Source organism: Hemitrygon akajei, chromosome 9, assembly GCF_048418815.1.
Source record: "Hemitrygon akajei chromosome 9, sHemAka1.3, whole genome shotgun sequence".
NCBI classification, from domain to species: domain Eukaryota; kingdom Metazoa; phylum Chordata; class Chondrichthyes; order Myliobatiformes; family Dasyatidae; genus Hemitrygon; species Hemitrygon akajei.
Genome location: NC_133132.1, coordinates 98269524 through 98292645, shown reverse-complemented (window position 1 = coordinate 98292645; position 23122 = coordinate 98269524). Strand labels below are relative to the sequence as shown.

The window sequence follows — 23122 nt, the reverse complement described above, 5'->3', positions numbered from 1 at the left end:
ATGCCCAGTGGTTCTTCCGTCCTCTGTAGGTTCAACAGAAATGTTACCAGCTTCTGCTCTCAGTGTTCCAGCAGCCAAACCGTGTGCTCGCCACCCCATATATCCATGCCTTGGCTCCTCTGGTGGTTGAGAAGCTAAAAGCTGTGGAGAATCAGAAACCGATCAACAGCGCTGAACTCCAGGCAGTACAAGAGGGAATCAAAGTGCTTGAGGCCCTGGTAAACCTTGGAGAGGAGCAAAACAGTAAGTGGATCCCCCCCCTGTGAAATGGCCTCTGAGTTGTCAGTCAGACCCTGGTGGTAAAACAGGCACCTCAAACAAAAAGAACTTGCATGTTTAGCAACAATAAACAAGAGATTCTGCAGATGCTGGAAATCCAGAATAACACACTCAAAATGTTGGAGAAACTCAGCAGGTCAGGCAACATCTGTGGAGAGGAATAAACAGTTGAAGTTTCAGGCAAGACCTGAAACTGTTTCTGGGACTGGAAAGGAATGGGGTAGAAGCTAGAATAAGAAGGTGGGGGAGGGAAGCAGTACAAGCTGGGAGGTGATCGGTGAAGCCAAGTGAGGGGGAAGCTAGATGGGTGGGAGAGTCATTGAATCCTGCAGCACAGAACGGGCACTTTTGACCAGCAAGTATTCAACTATACTTTGCAATTTCCACAGTGATCAGAAATCCAGAAGCAATTCACAGATGAAGGACATTAAATGGTCCAGAAAATATAGTAGATCAGGATTTAACCAATGTGTTCTGCTTAAGGAATCAATATTGTCATTCATTCAGTCCTGAGTGGATTTATGGATACTTCTACTTGCTGCTGAGGCCAGTTGGTCCTCAGTTTAATATTAGTCTCATCCGAAAGTTGAGTACTTTCAATGTGCAGTATTTCCAGTGCTGGTATTGAGGTGACATTCTAGATTGGATGCACTAAATTCAGGTTCTTACCTCAGTCAGGTAACCCAGGGCTATGGATTACATCTATCCATTCTTTAACCAATCTTAGATGCTTAGGGTTTTAGCCATGGGTCTGATTTGAAAGTTTTATTCAGGCTGAGAAATGCTCATCAATAAACACATTATTCTGCAGATACTGGAAGTACTGGAGAAACTCAGCAAGTCAGGCAGCATCAATGGAGGGGAATAAGCAGTCAATATTTGGGCTGAAACCTTCAGTGTCGATGAAGAATCTTGGCCTGAAACATTGACTGTTTCCATAGATGCTACCTGACTTGCTGAGTTCCTCCAGCAGTTTATTTATTGCTAAATATTTACAGTCTCTGCGGAATCTCTTGTGTTTATAATGCCCATCCCATTCTTCCTCATCTGTTCATGTGAAATGCCTTAAAGCCATCCTTGCTGTTTGCCACACCCATTGCCTTACAAATATTTGTCACACCCACTGCCTTACAAGTTTCATCCAGTGCATTGAGTTTTTTCATTCTCTCTGGGAGCAGTGCTTGAAACTGCTGGATGCCGCGTCTTTGAGCTTTCATTCTTCCCTCACTTTCTGCCTGATTTGTTCTCCAACATGGGTTGAACCTGAACTCAAGGGAGACCAATATTCTCATGGGCAGATTTGTTAGCACTGTTGGTGAGGTTTTAAACTAATTTGGTAAGGAGATGAGAACTGGGGTGAAGGGACTCTGGATAGGATGGATTGCAAAAAAGCAAAGATTGCAGACAGACTGTCAGGAAGGGCAGGCAGATGATACGATAAAATTGCATCCAACAGGGACGCAGAATCAAAATGGGTAGGAAATATAGTTCTCAAAGTGTTTAATCTCAGTGTACAGAGTATAAGAAATAAGGTGAATAATCTTGTTGCACTTTTACAGATTGCCATGTATGATGTTGTGGCCAAAAACAAAGAAATACTCAAATGGCAAGATAGTACAACCGTGGCTGACAGTGGAAATAAAAGTTAATATAAAGGCAAAAGCGAGGGCATACAAGAAAGCAAAAATTAGCAGGAAGATATAGGATTGGGAAGCTTTTAAAAACCTACAGAAAGCAGCTAGAAGGATCATTAGGAAGGAAAACATGAAATATGAAAGCAAGCTAGCAAACAATATCAAGGTGGATAGAGAAAAGCTTTTTCAGGTATCTTAGAAACAGAGAATGAGAGTGGATATAGGACTGCTAGAAAATTAGACCAGAAAAATAATAACAGGGGCAAGGGGATGGCAGATGAACTAAAAGAGTATTTTGCATCAGTCTTCACTGTGGAAGACATTAGCAGTGTTCCAGATGCTGAAGGGTGTGAGGGAAGAGAAGTGAGTGCAGTTATTATTACAAGGGAGGTGGTGCTCAAAAAACGGAAAGACCTAAAGGTACACAAATCACCCAGACCTGATGAACTGCACCCTGGGGTTCTGAAAGAGGTAGCGGTCGAGATTGTGGCGGCATTATACTAACCTTTCAAGAATCATTAGATTCTGGAATGGTTCTGGATGACTGGAAAATTGTAAATGTCACTCCACTCTTTAAGAAAGGAGGCAGGCAACAGAAAGGAAATTATAGACCAGTTAGCCTGACCTCAGTGGTTGAGAAGATTTGGACTTAACTGTTAAGGATGAGGTTACAGAGTACTTGGTGACACAGGACAAGATGATTTCCTTAAGGGAAAATCTTGCACGACAAACTTGTTGGAATTCTTTGAGGAGATTACAGTTAGTATAGATAAAGGGGATGCAGTGGATGTTGTATATTTAGATGTTCAGATGGCCTTTGACAAGGTGCCATAAATGAGGCTGCTAGCAAGTTGAGACTATGGTATTACAAGAAAGTTACTAGCATGGTTAGAGCATTGGCTGATTAGTAGGAGGCAGCAAGTAGGAATAAAAGGAACCATTTCTGGTTGGCTGCCAGTAACGGTGCTCTGCAGGGGTTGGTATGGGGTCCACTTCTTTTTATGATATATGTCAATGATTTAGATGATAGAGTAGATGGCTTTGTTGCCAAGTTTGCAGGTGATACAAGGATTGGTGGAGAGGCAGGTTGTGTTGAGGAAACAGGTAGACTCTAGAAGGACTTAGACAGATAAGGAAAATAGACAAGAATTTTGAAAATGTATGGTCATGCACTTTGTTAAAAGAAATAAATGTGCAGACTATTTTCTAAACAGTGAAAATACAATAATCTGAGATGCAAAGGGACTTGGGAGTCCTTGTGCAGGACACCCTAAAAGGTTAATTTACAGGTTGAGTTGGTGGTGAGGAAGGAATGTAATGTTAGCATTAATTTCGAGAGGTCTAGAATACAAGAGCTGGGATGTGATGCTGAGGTTTTATAAGGCACTGGTGAGGGCTCACCTTGAGTATTGTGAACAGTTTTGGGCTCCTTATCTATGTTGGTGTGTTGGCAGTGGAGAGGGTTCAGAGAACAGTCACAAGGATGATTATGGGAATGAAAGGGCTATTGTATGAGGAACATTTGATGGCTTTGGGCCTGTATTCACTGGTATTTAGAAGGATCGGGGGGATCTTATAGAAACCTCTTGAATGTTGAGAGGCCTAGACAGAGAAGATGTGGAAATTTTGTTTCCTATGGTGGGGGAGTCTAAGATAAGAGGGTACAGCCTCAGGATTGAGGGGCGTCCATTTAAAACAGAGATGCAGTGAAATTTTTTTAGCCAGAGGATGGTGAATTTGTGGAATTTGTTACTACAGGCAACTGTAGAGGCCAAGTAGTTGGGTATATATAAGGTGGAGATTGTTTGGCCATGGTATCAAAGATTACGGGGGAGAAGGCTGAGGAATGTGGCTGAGTTTCGGGGCGGGGGGGGGGGGGGGGGGGGAAGGAGCAGCCATGATTGAATGACGCAGCAACAGACTCCATGGGCCAAATGGCCTGATTCTGCTCTTAAGTTTGGTCTTGTGGTCTAACACACAGTTCTCCAGGCAGTTTCCTAATAAATAATTTCTGCTCTCTCCCTAAAGCCTCCACATCCTTCCCATAGTGGGGCATCCAGAACTGAATGCATCTTTGTGTTTCCTCTGTAGAATATGAAACTGTTCCTGGATGGGCAAGGAAATGTATTGTTTTACTGATGTTACTGGTTAATTGGCATCTAAGCAATTGGAGAGTAATTCAATATCAGATGAGGACCGTAAATGGATGGGGTGAAGACGTGCAGTGCGAGGAGGTGGAGGTGCTGCTGTTCGGGATATTGGGGAACATCAACATAACACTGGAAGTGGAGGAACTCACTGGGTCCAGCAGCATCTATAGAGGGAAATAGACAGACAATATTTTAGGTTGAGACCTTTCACCTGGACTCTCGTAGGATTTCCTATCAATATAGAATATTGACGTTGCTCCAAATTCCAGCGTTTCCAGTCTCTTGCGTCTCCGAACAAGATGTGCATTATTGGATTAATTAGCAAGTTGTGAGGAACTTTAACCTAGAAACAGGAAATAGTGCAGTGAAACAAGGAAGATGCATTCAAGACATGGCATGTGAGCCATTGAAGGAGTTCAAGGATTTTCTGTTAGAATGAGAGAAAGTAAGCTGGATATCCTGTGTATATATACTGTTCGGAATTCAGAGTTCAGTTCCAGCACCATCAGGAAAGGAGTTTGTACGTTCTCCCCATGAAACGCTTGGGTTTCCTCTGGGTACTCCGATTTCCTCCCACAGTCCAAAGACACATTGGTTAGAAGGTTAATTGGTCATTGTGTTTAGGCTAGTGTTAAGTAGATGGGTTGGTGGATAATGTGGCTCGTTGGGCTAGAAGGGCCTGTCCTGCGTTGTATTTCTAAAGAAGTGAATAGTGTGTTTTTCCATGTATACTCCACTGAAAAGCTTAATGGAACTAATGAAAGCCTTTTCTTGCTACTTAGGACCCCAGTTGCTTGCACTTTTGGTTCCCACCCTTATCTCATACCTGCTGAGTGAGAAGACTTTCAACTCTGCTCCCAAGACCTCCAAGGGTCTTCACGAAGTGGCGCTGCAGGATCTCATGCGCATTGGTCCTCTCTACCCTGGTGCTTTCAAGGCAGTGATGGGAGCAGCACCCGAACTGAAATCAAAGCTGGAGGCAGCGATCCGTGCCAGCCAAGCCAGCTTGCAAGCTAAAGCTGCAGCCCAGCAGATGAAGCCAGCTGTGCAAGCTGCACCTACCATCAAACTGAAGACGAGTTTCTTCTGAAAAGTGGAGATACTTTCAGAGACTTGAAAATCCACTAAACTCTTCCACCTTCCCTTCCTTGCTGTCAAAGTGAGAAATGGCTCCCTTGGTGTCTTATGTACAGGTTTATGGTTTTGGTTAGGAATGTACATTGTTCAAGAAAAATAAAAATATTGGATTTATTGGTCAAAAACTGCATGTATAGGAATCACTCAATTATCTCTCAAGATATATCATGTTAAGAAAATCATTGTAATTTTTTGCATTTACACAGATGAGTCTTCCTCTATGAACTTCAATCCTCATTAGTCTAGTTAAATTACCTGGATCATTGAAAACTCTCCTTGTAAAAATAATAATTCAAAGTTTTGGCATGTATTCCATATGTGCTGTTGTTGGTTCTGTTCCTGCCAGTAACTAAAATTTTACAATTTTTAACATAGTTTAAAAAAAAAATCAGCAATAGCATATTTCACCATAGTAGTTGTACTGCGATCACTCAAGTTGTGTATGATGTTTTCCTAAGGGGTTATCTGTCGGTGACTCTTCAAGTGGCTGTAGAGGCTGATCTGAGATTCATGTATTCTGGTGCAGTCCAGGATGTTAGGGTGGATTCCCTTAATGGAGAATGCCATTAATGTTTGTTAATGTGTTTAATGTGGTGAGGCTGACACACAGACAGTCATCACATGGTCCTTGACATGTTGGGGTCAGGATCCAGTGACATGGAATGCAAGATGACTGCAGACCCTTCACTGCTGCAGCCTTCCTCCATCTTCACTGCCTTGGTGATGTGTCATCATCTTCCGTCAACTCCATCGTTGAGGTCTGGGTTGGATTTCTGTTTGTCTGGAACCTCCCTCTTGACCTTACTGCCATGGGTGACCTTAGCAGGAGCTAAGTGCCAGATGGCTGAACTCCAGGTGGCATTGCTGAATCTCAGGAACTCACAAGACTCTCCACCATGACAAGGTAAAGATCCTCAGAGAAGAATTTCACTATAAACTTTTACATTTCCATTCAATTGTCATTTGTACTGTATTTACTGAAAGCCTGAAGATATTCATTAGCTTCTGGCTCACCCAAAAATCAAGAGGAATAAATGCAGACAATGCAATTTCTCGATGTATTGGTAGCTCAAGTTGAATTGAATATAGAGTTAGTGGCCAATTTATTAGGTACAGGAGTGGAACATGGTGTGGTCTTCTGCTGCTGCCACTCTACTTTTAGATTCTACATTCAGAGATATGCCCCTGCACACCACTGCTGTAACACGTCATTATTTGAGTTACTGTTGTCTTCCTGTCAGCTTGAACTAGTTTGGCCATTGTCCTCTGATCGCTTACATCAACAAGGCATTTATACCCATAGAACTGCCACTCACTGGAATCTTTGGGGTATTTTGCACCATTCTCTGTGAACTCTAGAGACTGTTGTGCATGAAAATCCCAGGAGTCTGAGATACTCAAACCACCCCATCTGGCACCAACATTATTCAATGGTCAAAGTGACATAGGTCATGTTTCTTCCCCATTCTGATGTTTGGTCTGAACAGCAACTGATCGTGACAATGCCTGCATGCTTTTATGCATTGATGAGCTGCCATATGATTGGCTGATTAGTTATTTGCATTACCAAGCAGGTGTATCTTATAAAGTGGCCACTGATATTTAACACTCAGATTTTCTTTAATGTGATTAAATGATGGAAGGAAACTTTCAAAAGCTTGAAATAAAATGACGTGAAGTTATATTCTAATGTCACCTAGCAATTTCAAAAGCAGAACACTAATTGAGGCAGCATTACAATGAAATGTGCAGGAAGTCAGCAATGGAGAAAGATAGACATATCAGAGAGTTGCAGTGCTGAACATAACATGGGAAGGAGTGAAGCCATGAGACTTGAAAAGTACAAGAATACTGATATCAAGTATGTGCTGAACTGCCTGACAAATCCTAATCTTGAGCAACACCACAAACTAACCCTATTCACATCCCTAAACCTGGACAACACCCCTTAACCCAAAGCATTTCCATTAACTCTAAGCCCTACTACCAAATACCCCCTGACCCTAAGCAACACTACCTAACTCTCAGCACCCTCCAACTTCACCCCATACACACTATTCTAAACAAGGCTATAACTTACAACTGGAAATAAATATATTTTTTAATTTAGTGAGTAGTACAAGTAGAGTGGAAAATTGTGAGGTGTTCCTTGTGCATTCAGAAATGTGATGGCATAGGAGAAGAAGCTGTTTCTAAAATGTGTGTGGCTTCAGGCTCTTGTATCTCCTCTGGGAGTAGTAATAAGAGAGAATGCCCTGGGTGATTGAGCTCCTTAATGATGGATGCCACCTTTATGACACATCGCCTTTTGAATGTGCCCTTGATGGTGGGGAGGCTAGTGACAATGACAGAGCTGGCTGAGATTGAAACTTAATGCAGCTTTTCCAAATCCTGTGCAGTGGGCCCTCCATACCAGAAGGAGTTAGAATTTTCTCCACTGTACAGCTGTTGCAATTTGTTGGAGACAAGGTGAAATCTCCTCAAACTCCTAATGAAATACACTTGTTGGCTACTTTATTAGGTACACCTTTACATCAGCTCGTTAATGCAAATATCTAATCAGCCAATTGTGAGGCAGCAAATCAGTGCATAAAAGCATGCAGACAGGGTCGAGAGGTTTAGTTATTCAGAGCAAACATCAAAATGGGGAAGAAATATGATTAAAGTGATTTTGACTCTTGTTGCCAGGTGGGACGGTTTAAGTATCTCAGAAACTGCTGATCTCACACTTTCACACACAAGTCTCTCAAGTTACAGAGAATGGTGTGAAATACAAAAAACATCCAGTGGGCAACAGTTCTGTGAGTAAAAACTCCTTGTTAATGCTTAGACTGGTTCAACTGGAAGGCAAACAGGAACTCAAATAACTACGTGTTACAACAGTGGTGTGGCAGAAGAGCACCTCTGAATGCCCAACATGGGCCATAGCAGCAGAAGTCCACAAACATACACTCAGTGGTCACTTTATTAGATATGGGGGCCTAATAAAGTGGCTGGCATGCTTTGTAATTGCTATCGATATGTTCTGGCGTCTCCAACAAGACAACATCATCATCTTGAGCAAATTACCAGCATCTGCAGAATCTTGTGTCCCCACAAGCTTCTCAACTCTGTTTCCAGATTTGCAACACGCCATTAGCTCCTGTGAGATCCAAATCACGGTACTTCTGTAGCTGTCTGGTTGGAGGGAGTAGGGAGCATTGAAAGGCGGGGATCACACCCTACCTTGTGAAAAATTCAATATCTTCAATGGCCTGAAACATTGACTGTACTCTTTCCCATAGGTGTTGCCTGGCCTTCTGAGTTCCTCCAACATTTTTTGCATACTGCTTGAATTTCCAGCATCTGAAGATTTTCTCTTATTTGTGACCTGCTTCTTGCTCTAGTTGAGGCCAATATGGCAATTGCAAACTCTTACATAGGAAGTACCTGCTGGGGAGGCTACTTCCACAGCTTGTGTGGAGTGCTGTGTAATCCCAATGCATAGACTGAAGGCTTCAATATCATTCCACCTGCTTCTTCCTAACCTGTGGCCGTGTGTATATTCTTGAATGTTTCCTTGTATTTTCCTGGTAATTGTGCATTATAATACTAACTTCAGTGCCACAGAAAACCTGGAAAATATTCAGTTGCTTTAAGGCAAGCCATGGATGTGGCCACTACCTGAAAGAAGTCTGTACATTCTCCTTGTGACCACTTAAGTTTTATCCGAGTGCTCCAGTTTCCTCCCACATTTCAAAGACGTGCTTTGGTTAGGATTAGTGAGTTGGGGCATGGCGACACTTGCGGGCGTGTTGGTTGACACAAGTGATTCGTTTCACTTTGTTTCGATGTACGTGTGATAAATAAAGCAAATCTATTCTGCTTCAGAAAAAAAAATAATGAGGAACTGCCCCGAGTACTGAGGCTATCAGTCAGGCCTACTATGATGCTACCAAACTATCCAAAATAAAATTTGGTTTCTTTCGTTGTAGCTGCTGACTAGCCAACTGAGGTGTTGCAGCATTCTTGTTGTTTTGCTTTTGAAATAAAAGTTTCATCATGCGTTGAAAATTAATTTAATACTGCAAGAAGAAAAATAATCCATAATTATAACCAATCAGATGGCATGAACATCGATTTCTGTAGCATCTTGTTTTTCCTTTTTTGCGCACAATTTGCAGGAAAGGACCCTATTGACGTCAGCAGAAACCACCCTATCCAGCTGACGGGATGGGGAAGGAAACATCCTCGTGGAAGCCAGAGGAGCGTGTCCGAGGTTGGAACGTCAAATGTGGGGCGGCTCTAATGTGCGCATGCGCTGGGCGGTTTGGGATGTGGGTGGCTGTGACGCTGCCTCTGTTGACAGATGACGGGGTGGGGGTGGGGGCGGGGCCGGGTGGAGACGTTGAAGGGGGAAGAGCCCGCGCACCGGAGCAGCGGTGGGAGAGGGTTAGTCCGGAGCGGCGGCTCGGCAGTGGGGGGGGCCAAGAGGCACGGACCCAAATCGGCGGTTTCAGCATCCATCGGCAACTTCCGTCAAGCCGCAGCCATGGAAGGCACTGCGCGGTTCAAATCCTAACGGCTGGCCCCACGCGCGCAATAAACCCGAGCGGGGGTGAGGAAGGGGCAACAGGCGGCGAGGCCCGGCCCGGCGGTGTCCACCGTCACCGCACCCGCAACCGTCGGCGTGGAGGTCGAGGGGACGGACGAAGGGTTCTGGGGCCCAACCATGGACGAGCACCCGGCAGCCGGGGTGTTCTTCGGCAACAACTCGGTGTTAAGCGGCGCCGGTGGAGGCCCGGGCCCGGGCATAGGTGGCCGGAGCCTGCAGCCGCAGCCGGGGGTGGAGGGAGAGACGCAGCGGCCGCAATACAACATCCCGGGCATCTTGCACTTCCTGCAGCACGAATGGGCCCGCTTCGAGGTGGAGAGGACGCAGTGGGAAGTAGATAGGGCGGAGTTACAGGTACGACCTCCCCGGAGCAGGCGGGCGTGGGGTGGGTTGGGTTGGGAGGAGGTGGGTGAGTTGAGCTAGGCCTCGCTTCACGCCTCGGTCTCTCTTATCGTCCCTCCCTCTGACAGCAGGGGCTGAAGCGGCACTCGGCATCTTAAGATGGCGCTCGTTCGCCCTCTGCGCCTCCTTGTCAGCCAGGGGAGGCAGCCGAGACATTTGCATTTTCCTTCGAAGAAGTAGGGGCAGTGGTCCCTCCAGCCGGTAACAGCAAGCAGTCTGCTGGAGGGACTCAGCGAGTCGAGCTCTGTAGGGGAGGAACACAATTTTAACCATTCGGCAGATTAGATTCTAGATTCCAGTTTCTGCAGTCTCGTGTCTTCAGTAGTTAGTGTGTATAGGTCTGTATAGGTGGCTGTGCGGGTAGAACAAGTAACTCAGGGTTGGAGAATTGAAATAATTGACAATAACGGCCATGAGAAGGGAATAAGGCATAAGAGACGGCAGGTGCTGGCAACTGGAACCCAATCTGCAGGAGGAACACACCTAGTCGTGCAGCATCTGTAGGAGTGAAGAGAAGTAATATTAACAATTCTTTCAACCCCCCCCCCCCAGTTGCTGCTCAACCTATCTATTCACTTAAGGCCCCTTGAGCTGCATGGCCGAGCAACCCCAATTTGCCTAATCAGGATGATTTACAGTGACCAATTAACCTTCCAATCAGCAAGTCATAGAGAGTGTACAAACTCTATATATAGCTGTGGCTGGAGAAACTCTGGGTCCCTGCACCTGCGGTCCTTTGTCGCTCCAAATGATAGCATAGATCCCAAGTCTGTGCAAGGAGAACATATAACTTGGAGAGGGAACCAGGATAGAGGAAGAAGATGTATGAGTCTGCAGATGTCAGAATCTAGAGCAACAGACGATGCTGGAGGAACTCAGCAGGTCAAGCAGGATCCAGGATACACGTTGAATTCCTGCAGCAAATTGTATGTTGTAGGAGAGGGGAAGTTTTTCATACGGTGAGATGTGATCTTGAATATTCTTTAGAAAAGAGATATTGCAGATGCTGGAAATCTGGAGTAACACATGCAGAGTGCTGGAGGAACTCAGATCAGGCAACATCAATGAAGATGAAGGGTCTCTTCCAAAATGTTAAGCATTTGTTCCTCTCCATAGATGCTGCTGAGATTCTCCAGCATTTTATGTGTACTGTACTAATCTTGAAAGTTCTGCTTGAACGGCTGGTAGAAACAATGCTCTTGGTGGAATGCTGGAAAAGGAAGAATATTTAGGGGTAGTAGAAAAAGAGGACAGCAGAAAGCTCTTTCAAAAAAAGTGGTAGTGTTAAAGTTGGTATCTGCTGCTATCATTCTGTGAATGTGAATTGCACAGAAGATCTGCTGTGCAATTGCTGTGTTTCCTTCTCTTCCTCAACTTGATCTGCTTTTACAGTCATACTGATTTTAATGATCAGTGTGGATCAAATGATCTGGGTCATTTTCATTCTGTTAGAGTGCAATTTTTTTTTGTTGAATAAATTTGTCTTTTTTTTCATGTACAGGTGAGGTTTCTATATTTGGGCGATCAGTGGTTTTGTTTCATGTTGGTTTCTCTGTGGGTTGTTCTCTAACCCGAGGTTACCCAATAACATTCCAAAGGAAGTAAAACATTTTTGCAGAATGTTGTTTTTAATGGTATTTATTGTAGGGCAGGTTTCTGTCAATGTGCCAAAGTAGAATTAAATAACCATTTTAATTAATCCCTTGGAAAATTATGACACTTTGATCAATTTGCCACAAGCAGAGCACCTTGTTCCTGAATTTGCCGAGTATATTTCTATTTTGATTTTAGCGATGTATGTGTGATCATGGGCGATCTGTATGAAACTTTGCAGATTCCTGCATGCCTTGCAACATTGCTCAGTCTTTATACTTCAAGACTGCGTTCATCAGCTTGGAATGTCTTTAACAATTTTTTTTCTGCGTTAGTTCAAAGGGTCATTTGGAGGAGAAACCAAGGGTAAAACCGCCAGAGGCCATTACAATATTGTAAATTAAGGACTAAAAATCTTCTGTATTTTAGATTGGAGCAGAACAAAAGTGCAATCTTGATTACATACCTCACTGAGTTAGCTTAGTGCTTTTGCATTTTGCCAGGAAGTAACCATGGGATACCATTGATGCATTTGATTCTATTAATATTATCTACTGTATTGTTTTCAAGATTCTGCAGGATATGAAGCAATTCCCTATTACAAGCAAATTGAAAGCTAATAGCTTTCAATTTACCTATAACTATTTTGAGTGTGTACATTGTTGGTCTGGTTTGACATTTCAGTAATATGAAATCCTATTAATGCTACTAAAGGGTAACTCTAAAATTGAAATAAATATTCTAGATTTTTTAATGTTTCTCTCCAGCACCATCCTGTTTGTCCACACAAAATGCTGGAGGAATTCAGCAAGTCAGACAGCATCTATGGAGAGGAATAAACGGTCAACATTTCTGGATGAAGGGTGTCGGCATGAAAGGCCGAGTATTCATTCCTCTCCATTGATGCTACCTGACCTGCTGAGTTCTTTCAGCATTTTTATGTGTTGCTATCTGCACTCTTGTGTGTCTACTTTTTTAAAAACTGGGTTCTGTCCAAAAGTATTAATTTTGAAATCTTTAATTACAGTACTTTGGTGATTTGGTGTTCTGCTCATGCTGTCTTTATTACAGTTGCTGTAAACTGATGTATTTGTGACAGTTGTAACCTTTGGTGGCAGATTCACTTGTGACATCTTGGGCTGCAGACTGCTGAAGGGCAATAATATTCTACCAAAGTACAACCAGAAAGGTTCCTTGCAAAATGTTCATTACATAAAAAAGTGTCCTTCATTCTATCTGATTTAAGTTGATGCATTAGGGTAGATTTTAATTGGACTGTTTCTCTTACATTTAACCGTTAACATTTCCAGATTACTTCCTCTTTTTATTTTGCATGAAAACTGACATCTTTGGAAAAAGTCTGTCACATTTAATTTCAAGGGATGCATGATGTGGAAATATTGGCTCAGGGTGATCAATGAAATCATTGTTTTGTTGCATGCACTTGAAATAATGGGATGTAGCTGTATAGTCCTAATCATTGTCCTTCAACCCCTAGGTGAACTGTTAGATTTGAGGCTTCAACTGTTCCCACAAATTGACATGCGTTTTTTGATCTAATTTTAATTGGATGGCTCATTTTAAAAGAAAGACCTGGTTACTGCATTTGATTCTAGGGTGGAAAAAATGGTGTTTATTTGCAGCTTGCATTGTATAGCAAGGAATCAAGAGTCTGTGGTTACTAACTGGGCAATCTTTATTTTAATATACAGTGTCTTGCCAACAATGTATGGGAAATGTTTCTAGAGTTAAATCTGGGATAAGTTTAAAGTATAGAATTGGAGATAAAATATGCAATGTTTTGATGTCAGCTAGTCTTAGCTTAAATTGAACTGTCAAATCTCTTGAATACGTGGAATCTGATTTTAAACTTTTAGTGAAACTGCCGAATGTATGGATTAAAAAAAAAATTCCACGTTGTATGTGTATAGTGATCCTTGCATGCAGACCACATTTTGTTCTAAACCATTGTTTAAAAGTAATTGGAAAAGATAAATTAGCCCAGTTCAGTGCTTCCTTTCACTGGGTAGAGAGAATACATGCTTGAAGAGATGATATGTTCAGGTCTTTGTAAAAGGCGTTGCTAAAATAAATAGAGTTCTGCATTTTGTATGTGAGTTTTGTAACTGATAAAGGTGAGCATTATACAGCAGGACTCAAAACTCCACTCATTTAAGTTTAGATGTGGATTTTAAATATCTAAAAATTACCAGGCTGAATTTGAAGTTTAAGTAAAACTTAATAGTTGAGCAGTGCTTAGTTTGTGTAAAACCAAGTAGTACAAACTATAGGGCTGTTGGGGGGTTTATTGCATAAACAATTCATAAAACTTTAATACTATGCTAACTGCAGATTCTGAAATGCTTCTAATGTAAGATGGTCTAAACTTGTAAATATTTCAATTTGTATTATAGTCTTATGGACCACATTAACAATTCCAAGTGGCTCCCACGTACAAATAGTAGAAATTATCTTTTGTGAAGTTCACATCGCTGCTCTAAAATTTGAGATATAAAATTTTCTCTTTAAATTTTTATAGGGATGAATTAATAAAAAAACAATATAAAAGATGCAGTAGTTTTGTAAACTTTTGTTTTCAGTCGTTCAGTACCGTGGAGCAATAATTGGATCACATTGACTGAGTTGAGAGTCACCACCAAGACCCACCTTTGGTGTGCCGTCTGCTGTCCAAAGACCTGTGAACAGACATCTCAGTGTGCACTGCTGGTGCACACTTCTTCTGCAAGGCATTTTCTCCAACTCCTTGCATCATAGTGAACCACCGTAGCCACGGCCAGTTACTTAAAGTAACCCTTCTGCTTTTTCTCCACTTCCACTAGGTCACAACAGTTTAACTCCTACACCACCTTTCTCACATGAGCTTAATCCTCAAATCCCATCCCTTTCCTTGACATCCTCACTTCCTAAACTCTTTCTTTATCCATAAGCCTTCTGTGTTAGAGAAAATGCCTTGTAGATGAAGAACACAGCAGCATTACACTGAGATATCTGGTCACCTGTCCTTGTACAGGAAAGCGTGTGGCAAAGGAAAGTTTTGGCTGTGACCCTCAACCCAAGCATTGAGGTTAGCTCACATAAATATTATTGCCCTACAGTATTAGGTAATCAAAAATAAAAATCCACAAGAGCTGTACTATTGATTATCTTTATCTATGTTGGAGCCTGATGTTAACTTCAGCTATTAAGCGGTGATGAGTCATGGCCATCACTATTAATGAGAGTGAAACATACCAGAGGAATCCATCTCCACTTAATACGTGGGATTCATTGGGAGAGGGGATGTTATGCAACAAAGTCATGATATGACTGTTTTCTAGAAACAATCTCTTTGTAATGCAGAGGTTACCTTTATAATTCAGCACAATAAATTGTGGGGATATCTTAAAAATTTAGTGACCATTTTAAAATTAATGCAAGACTTTCTAGAGTGCTTTCAAGGATTGGAAGCAGAATATGTTAATATTGGTGGGGTTTCATTGCAGAATGATAATTGATTTTGAATCTATGTCTTAATGGTTAATAATGCAGATTTTTAAGAATGATTGTTGAGCAGGTTAGCCTTGTTCAGAAGACAGAAATGTTCCATGGAACAACACACAAAAAATGCTGGTGGAACGAAGGGTCTTGGCCCAAAACATTGACTGTGCTTCTCCTTATAGATGCTGCCTGGCCTGCTGTGTTCCACCAGCATTTTGTGTGTGTTGTTTGAATTTCCAGCATCTGCAGATTTCCTCGTGAATATTCCATGGATGTCACTTTCCCCTCTGAAGATTTTAACATCCAATTGTTGCTGTTAAGTGTATCTTGGACTGCCTGAAAAATGCTATATATAAGCCCATTGAGAAGCCAATACTCAGAAGCAAGTATAATCCCTTTTTTACATACCGGTAGTTAAATAATCATGAGTAAAAAACAAAAGATTGGTTGAAAGACGATGAATTATTATATTGTGAATTCAGAACATCTGAGGCAACAATTCTGAGGATGCAGAAGTTTTGAAATTGTTGAACTCAGTGTTAAGTTCCAAAGTTGAATTGTGTCTTTTTGGGTGGTGAGGTGCTATTTCTCATCATCTTGGTGTGTATTGATCTTCATTGAAATGTTGGAGGAGAACATTAGAACTATAGAAGTTTCTGGTGATGAAAGGTTGAGGACTCTTACAAACTCATCAGTGTGCATTTGGTCTCCCAGATTTGAAGAGCTAGCAATTAAAGTTTTCTTCTGTTAAATTCAAAAAAAGGGAATGAATATTGTTGTAAATGATATAACAAGCCAGGACACCTTAGAAGGAATGGCCTGAACAGAATGCTATGAAAGTGTACTGCATCAGATGAGTTAGTAATAATGGACAAAAATTGATGAATAGATGAAAAGTCTTATTGTCATTCTGGGAAGAAAGTAGAATTGCAAGCATTTTGACGGATTTTTGAAAACCCTGCTAACTATGATTAGGGGAATTTCAATGAGGTGAAAGGGGGACTCGTTGGAAACATTGATACGAAAGGTGAGCATCTTTGAATCGAGAATGATTTACATGCACTCCAGTTCTATGGGTTTTGAGGGTACCTGCAGGCTCTGCTGCAGCTGGAACAAGAAGTACCGGTACTTGACTGTGCAGACATGTGAGCTGTTTGGGAGGTATTCTCCTTCCATTCTTTGATCTGAGCTTCTACATGGGTGTGCCACTGGGTTCTCAGTGCCCCCTGAATTTGCTTTCTCTCTCTTGAGCATTCATGGTCCAGGAGGCAGTGGTGATGCTATACTTTTTCAAGAAAACATTGATGGTATTCTTGAACCATTTCTTCTTTTCATCTAATAACCTTTTTCTGGAGGGAGGAAGGAATATAACATTTCAGGAGTCTATGAGCATGTGAAGTAAGTGTTCTGCCCGTAGACCCAAGATGCTGATATTAGTTCTCTAACCCTGCAGCATAAAAGCATCAAAGTACAGAATTATAAATAAGCAAATTGGCTAAATATCAGGAAATAATGGTGGAAAGAATTAAAAAGAACAGTTGCAAATGCTAAAGTTCCAAAATGCAAAACAGTTGGAAATACCAGCAAGTCAAGTAACACCTTTGGGGAGAACATGCAAAGTTAGAATTAGAATCAGGTTTACATTATGAAATTTGTTATTTTATGGCAGCAATACAATATATGACATAGAAATTATTAGGAGTTACAAATAAAGTAAACTAGACAATGGAGTGACCCCTTGGGGCACCCTTTGAGAGAAGGGTAGTGCAGTCTGATGTGACCAGAATGAACATTAAATTTTCCTGAATGCTATTGGTATCGGTTTGCTTTAAAAATTGAAGAAGAAAACCTTAGTTTATTAAAGAAGAATGATGCATAGCAAGGCAAATATAGCTCCTCCTCATTTAACAAAAGACACTTTTGATGGCATCACTTCTGGTTGATCTGCCACCCTTGTGCCTCTCATTGTCATTCTGGAGACGTGCAGCCCTTCCATCCCCCGTTTCTTCATCTCTCCTGCTGTTTGTCTCTGATCTTGGGAGACTTGCATTTCTCAGCTCCTTTGTCTCTTCCTCTCTCCTCCTCCTCCTATGCCAGTTGTTGTCATTTTGGAGATGTGCATGCCTCTCCCCCTCTGTCTCTTCTTCTCTCATCTTCTCTGTCGTGACTCTTTGATCTTGGAGTCATGCCACCCTGGCCTCATCCGATTCTTGTTCTCTCCCTCTCCTTGCCACTCCCCAACAACGTTTGGTGGCACCTCTTGACCATAATGTCCCCCTTCTTTTTCCGTGCGGCATAATTAGGCTGACCATATTTTTTTTTACCCTAATGCTGGATAGAAGATACAAAGCAGTAACGCCAAAGTCTCCAGGATGCTGATTATTCATGATGATGTGGCTGGCGCTCTCCTAAATGGACGTGATATAGTCACCACTGTCCTTTGACTACAGCAAAGGGTTTGATGGGTGTCTCAAAGTATGTCGTTACAATTAAGTTTTAATTATCTCTTACTGATGGGTGGCAGTTAGATCTGTCCCAATCCTGCACATGCTGATGGAGATTAGCAGAATGTGACCGCTCGAAATAGAGCTGCCCTGCCCTTTTGCTCCGGTTGTTGTCGCTGCTGTGAGCATCGTGAGTCGTTTCTGAGGCTGGCCGTGCGCATGTGTCGTGGTGTTGAGTCGCAGTTTCCATCATGGCTGACATCAGCTCTTGGGTGAAAGCGGGACTTTTTATTTTGGCAAGTGAGCAATTTTATACAAATATATAACCCTGAACTTTGCTTGCATTCTGTAAGCTAGCACATTTTAAGTCGATGTAGCCAAAAATAGTGCCACTGTAATGTATCGTTTGCACTAATTGGAGGTCACAAACAGAGCATGAGAGTTTTAGTAGTATATAGATAAGCTAGTGTAAAAGAGAAATTGTGGGGTAGTGTTCATTGACCTTTCAAAGTTCTGATGGCAGAGGGGGAAAAAAATTGTTCCTAAAACATTAACTGGGGCTCCTCAGGCTCCTGTACCACCTCCTGATGGTAGTAATGAGAAGAGGGCATGTCTTGATAGTGAGGGTCTTTCCTCAAAAGGTGTGGAAAATTCTGCCCATGATAGAGTTTGCTGAGTGTATGACCCCCTGCAGCCTCCTTCGAGGTTCCCTGTGTGGATGAGAGATGAAAGTGGGTGCAGCATGGTTCAGGAGTCATTCAAGAGAGAAGAGCAATGTAGTGTTAATTGGGGATAGTGTAGTTAGGGAAATGGACAAAATTCTCTGTCACAGGGTGACAGAGATCCTGAAGGCTGTGTTGCCTGACTGGTACCTTAATTTGGGACAGCTTATCTGACTTGCAGAGGGATTTGCAGTGGAAAGGAAAGATCCAGTTGTCGAATTCCATGTGGGTATCAGTGACATAGGTAGAATGAGGAAGAAGGTTCTGCTGAGGGAACTTGAGCAACTAGGGACTAAATTAAAAATCAGAATCAAAAGGGTGTTATTCTCTGGATTACTACCTAAACCACATGCAAATAGGCACAGGGTTGAGAAGATTAGAGAGTTAAATGCATGGCTCAAGGATTGGTGTGGAAGAGGTGGGTTTGAATTAATGGGAAACTGGCACCATTATTGGGGAAGGAGGGAACTGTTTTATTGGCGCAGGCTGCACCTAAAACGTGATGGGACCTGGATCCTGGCGAATGATAGTGCTTTAAACAAAATCGCAGGGCTTGGATCCAACAGATTGGAGAAGTATGGATAAAGTAAAAGCAAAAGTTAAAAAAGAGAAAAGGGTGGAGTGCAGAAAGTCAAGTACATAAGAGACAAAGATCACTAGATTTTAAAGGCACTATGAGTGTAAGGGCACTTTATCTGAATGCCCGTAGTATTCATAACAAGGTCAGTGAACTTGTGCACAAATCAGTATAAAGGGGTATGATTTAGTGGCCATTACCGAAACATGCTTGCAGGGTGGAAAGGATTAGGAATTAAATATTCAAGGATATGAGCTAGTATGGAAGGATAGGCAGGGAGCTGGGGTAGCATTCTTAATTAAGGATGAGATCAGAGCAATAGTGAGAGACAATATAAGATCTAAGGAGCAGAAAATTGTATCCATTGGGGTAGAGATTAGGAATAGTAAAAGTGTGGGGGGGGGGAATCAATGGTGGGAGTGGTCTATAGGCCACCAAATAATAACATTACAGTGGCACAGGCAATAAACCGAGAAATATCTGCGGTATGTAAAAATGAAACAGCAGTTATCGTGGGGGACTTTAACTTGCACATAGAATGGGTGAATCAGATTTGTTGAGGCGGTCTTGAGGGGGACATCGTAGAATGCATACATGATAGCTTTCTTGAACAGCATGCTACTGACCCTACAAGGGAACATGCTATCTTGGACCTGGACCTGTGCAATGAGATGGGTAAAATTAGCAATCTTGTAGTTAAGGATCCTCTTGGAAAGAGTGATCACAGTCTGATTGACTTTCTCATACAAATGGAGGGTGCAATAGTTTGACCTAAAACCAGTGCATTATGCCCAAACAAGAGAGACTACATAAGGATGAGAGAGCAATTGGATAGGGTAGACTGGGAACACAGGCTATATGGTGGGACGGTTGAGGAACAGTGGAAGACTTTCAAAGAGGTTTTTTACTGTGCTCAACAAAAGTATATTCCAGTTAAGAGCAAGGACAGTAAGGCTGGGGAGAGCAAGCCATGGGTAATTAAGTAAATAAAGGAAGGCATTAAACTAAAAGCTTGTGCGTACAAAGTCACCAGGAGTAGTGGGAAACTGGAACATTGAGAAAACTTTAAAAAGCAACAAAGAACCATTGAGCGAGCAATAAAGAAAGGAAAGCTAGGTTATGAAAATATACTAGCACAAAATATAAAAATGGTTAGTAAAAGTTTTTATAATCATATAAAGCAGAAAATGGTGGCTAAAGTCCTCCAAAGTCCCTTGGGGGACAAGAAGGGGGAATGACTATTCTGTGTCCGTCTTCACAGTGGAGGACTCATCTAACATGCCGAGAGATATAGATGTGATGGGAGATGAGGACCTCGATATAATTGCTATCACTAAAGAGGTAGTGTTGAGCAAACTTGTGGGCCTAAAGTCCCCTGGTCCTGATGGAATGCATTCCAGGGTACTGAGGCTTTGGTGGTCATTTACCATTATTCTCTGGACTCTGGATAGGTCTCAGCAGATTGGAAGAAGGTGAATGTCATGCCACTGTTTAAAAAAGTAAGTAGGCAAAAGGCAGGTAACTGTAGGCCAGTTAGTTTAACATCTGCAGTTGGGAAACTGCTTGAAGCTGTCATTAAAGAAGAAATGGCGAGGCATTGGGAAAGAAATGGATCCATCAGGCATTCAGCAAAGGCAGGTCCTTTTTGACAAACTTACTGGAGTTCTTTGAGGATATAATAAGTGCAGTGAATAGAGGGGAACAGACGGATGTTATTTAATTGGATTTCCAAAAGGTGTCTGATAAGGTGCCACATAAGAGACTAGCCCTTAAGATGAGGATGTATATAGTTGGGGATGATGTATTAGCATGGATAGAGAATTGGTTAACCAACAGAAAGCAGCGAGTTAGGATACATGGGTGTTTCTCTGATTGGCGATCATTGGTGAGCGATGTGCCGCAGGGATTGGTGCTGGACCTGCAACTGTTCATGATATACATTAATGATCTGGAAGAGGGGACCTACTGTAGTGTATCTAAGTTTGCTGATGGCACTAAATTGAGTGGAAAAGCAAATTGTGCAGAGGACACAGTCACCAGACAGATTTAGATAGGTTAAGTGAATGGGCAAGGGTCTGGCAGATGGAATACAATGTTGGTAAATCTGAGATCATCCACTTTGGAAGGAAAAATGGAAGAGCAGATTATTATATAAATGGTAAAAATTTGCAGCATGCTGCTGTGCAGAAGGACCAGAGAGTGCTTGTGCATGAATTGCAAAAGTTTGGTTTGTAGGTGCAGCAGGCTGTCAAGAAGGCAAATGGAATGATTGGCCTTCATTGTTAGAGTGATTGAATTTAAGAACATGGGGGTTATGCTGCAGCTATATATTGGTCAGGCCGCATCTGGAGTACTGCATGCAGTTCTGGTCTCCTTGCTTGAGGAAGGATCTACTGGCTATGGAGGTGGTGCCGAGGAGGTTCACTAGGTAAATACCAGAGATGAAAGGGTTAGACAATGAGGAGAGATTGAGTTGCCTGGGACTGTACTCACTGGAACTCAAAAGGATGAGAGGCAATCTTATAGAAACACAAAATTATGAACGGGATAGGATAAGGTGGAGGCAGGAAAATTGTTTCCACTGGTAGGTGAGAGTAGAACTAGGGGGCACAGCCTCAAGATTTGGGGGAGTGGATTTAGGATGGGGATGAGGAGGAATTCATTTTCCCAGTGGGTAGTGAATCTTTGGAATTCTCTGCCCAGTGAAGCAGTGGAAGCTACCTCAGTAAATATATTTAAGATGAGGTTGAATAGATTTTTGCATAGTAGGGGCATTAAGGGTTATGGGGAAAAGGCAGGTAGATGGAGATGGTTAGATCAGCCATGATCTTATTGAATCGTGGAGCAGGCTTGATGGACCAGATGGCCTACCCCTGCTCCTATTTCTTATCTTCTTATGAGCTTACCAGGCATTGATGCAGCTAGGCAAAATGCTCTCCATGGTACATCTGCAGAAATTTGCTCAAGTCTTTGATGACGTACCAAATCTTCTCAAGCTCCTAATGAAGTATATCCAGTGGCATGTTTTTTTATGATTGCATCATTGTGTTGGTGCTATAATAAATCTTTTGAAATACTGTTGCCAGGAACTTGCAGCTACTCACCCTTTTCACCACTGGCTCTAATGAATTACTCAGTCTTGCTGAAGTTGAGTGCAAGATTGTTGTTGCAACACCACGTATTCAGTCAATCTACCTCATTCCTCTACATCATCTCATCAGATCCTGAGATTCTGCCAACAACAGTGCCATTATGAGTGAATTTATAGATGGTGTTAGAACTGTGCTTAACCAAGATGAGGAAGTCGATGATCTAGTTGCTGAGGGAGGTATAGAGGCCCAAGTACAGACTATAGGGAGCAGAGCGAATACCTGTGATAAACTGCCATGATCTGAAAAAAGTTTGTCTGCCCGCCTGAATAGCTGTGCAAGAATATGGTGGCAAGGATTAGGTCTTCCAGGTATAATGTCCAAATTTGCAGATGACAGAATACCTGAAAATGTGGATCATGAGTACAGTAATTGAATGCAAGGTCATTATTTTGGCAGGAAAAGTGAAATGAGGCAGTTAGAGGAAAGAATGCCAGTGGGTACATGGGCATAGTTCAATGAAAGTGGCAGGAAAAGTGTAGAATGTGATTTGAGTTGAGAATTGTTAATGGGCTGAGTGGTCTCTTGACATGCTGTACAATTCTGAGTTATATATTTATCAGCATCGTAGTTTTGGTTCCACACTGTTTGACAAATTTGTTAAGACAAAAATACTAGCAATATTGTTTAATATTTGCTCCCTACACAAAGCCTGTATGAATTATTGCTTAGGAATCTCAATTTTTTTGTGTAATTAGTCAATTGCAATTCCAGAAGGAATGGAGGTCCAAGACTAGATCCTTGAGATTCATTGCTTGTTTCTGCATTGCATGATGTGTTTGCTGTTAACTAACATTTTGATTGCCAGGCAGCAATTTGTATGGAAACACCACCTGTAATAAATACAAGAAACACAATACAGTATAATCAATGAAAGACTGCACCCAGCAAGACAGACAAACAATCAATGTGCAAAAGACAGCAAACTGCAAATACAAAAAGG

General features: G+C 42.0%; 2 protein-coding genes across 5 annotated transcripts in view; both read left to right on the top strand.

Moving 5' to 3' along the window:
* heatr5b (HEAT repeat containing 5B) overlaps positions 1–5325 on the top strand; it is a 146114-nt gene extending 140789 nt beyond the window's left edge. For all 3 annotated transcript variants that reach the window (XM_073056614.1, XM_073056615.1, XM_073056616.1), the window contains 2 exons: positions 30–243; positions 4846–5325. In XM_073056614.1, coding sequence (XP_072912715.1) covers positions 30–243; positions 4846–5153 — 522 coding nt within the window. In that variant the 3' untranslated portion in view covers positions 5154–5325. The remainder of the gene's footprint in view (positions 1–29; positions 244–4845) is intronic.
* A 4248-nt stretch (positions 5326–9573) lies between these two features.
* The window catches only part of strn (striatin, calmodulin binding protein), a 111766-nt gene continuing 98217 nt past the window's right edge, over positions 9574–23122 (top strand). For both annotated transcript variants that reach the window (XM_073056612.1, XM_073056611.1), the window contains exon 1: positions 9574–10148. In XM_073056612.1, the coding sequence (XP_072912713.1) occupies positions 9912–10148 (237 nt within the window). In that variant the 5' untranslated portion in view covers positions 9574–9911. The remainder of the gene's footprint in view (positions 10149–23122) is intronic.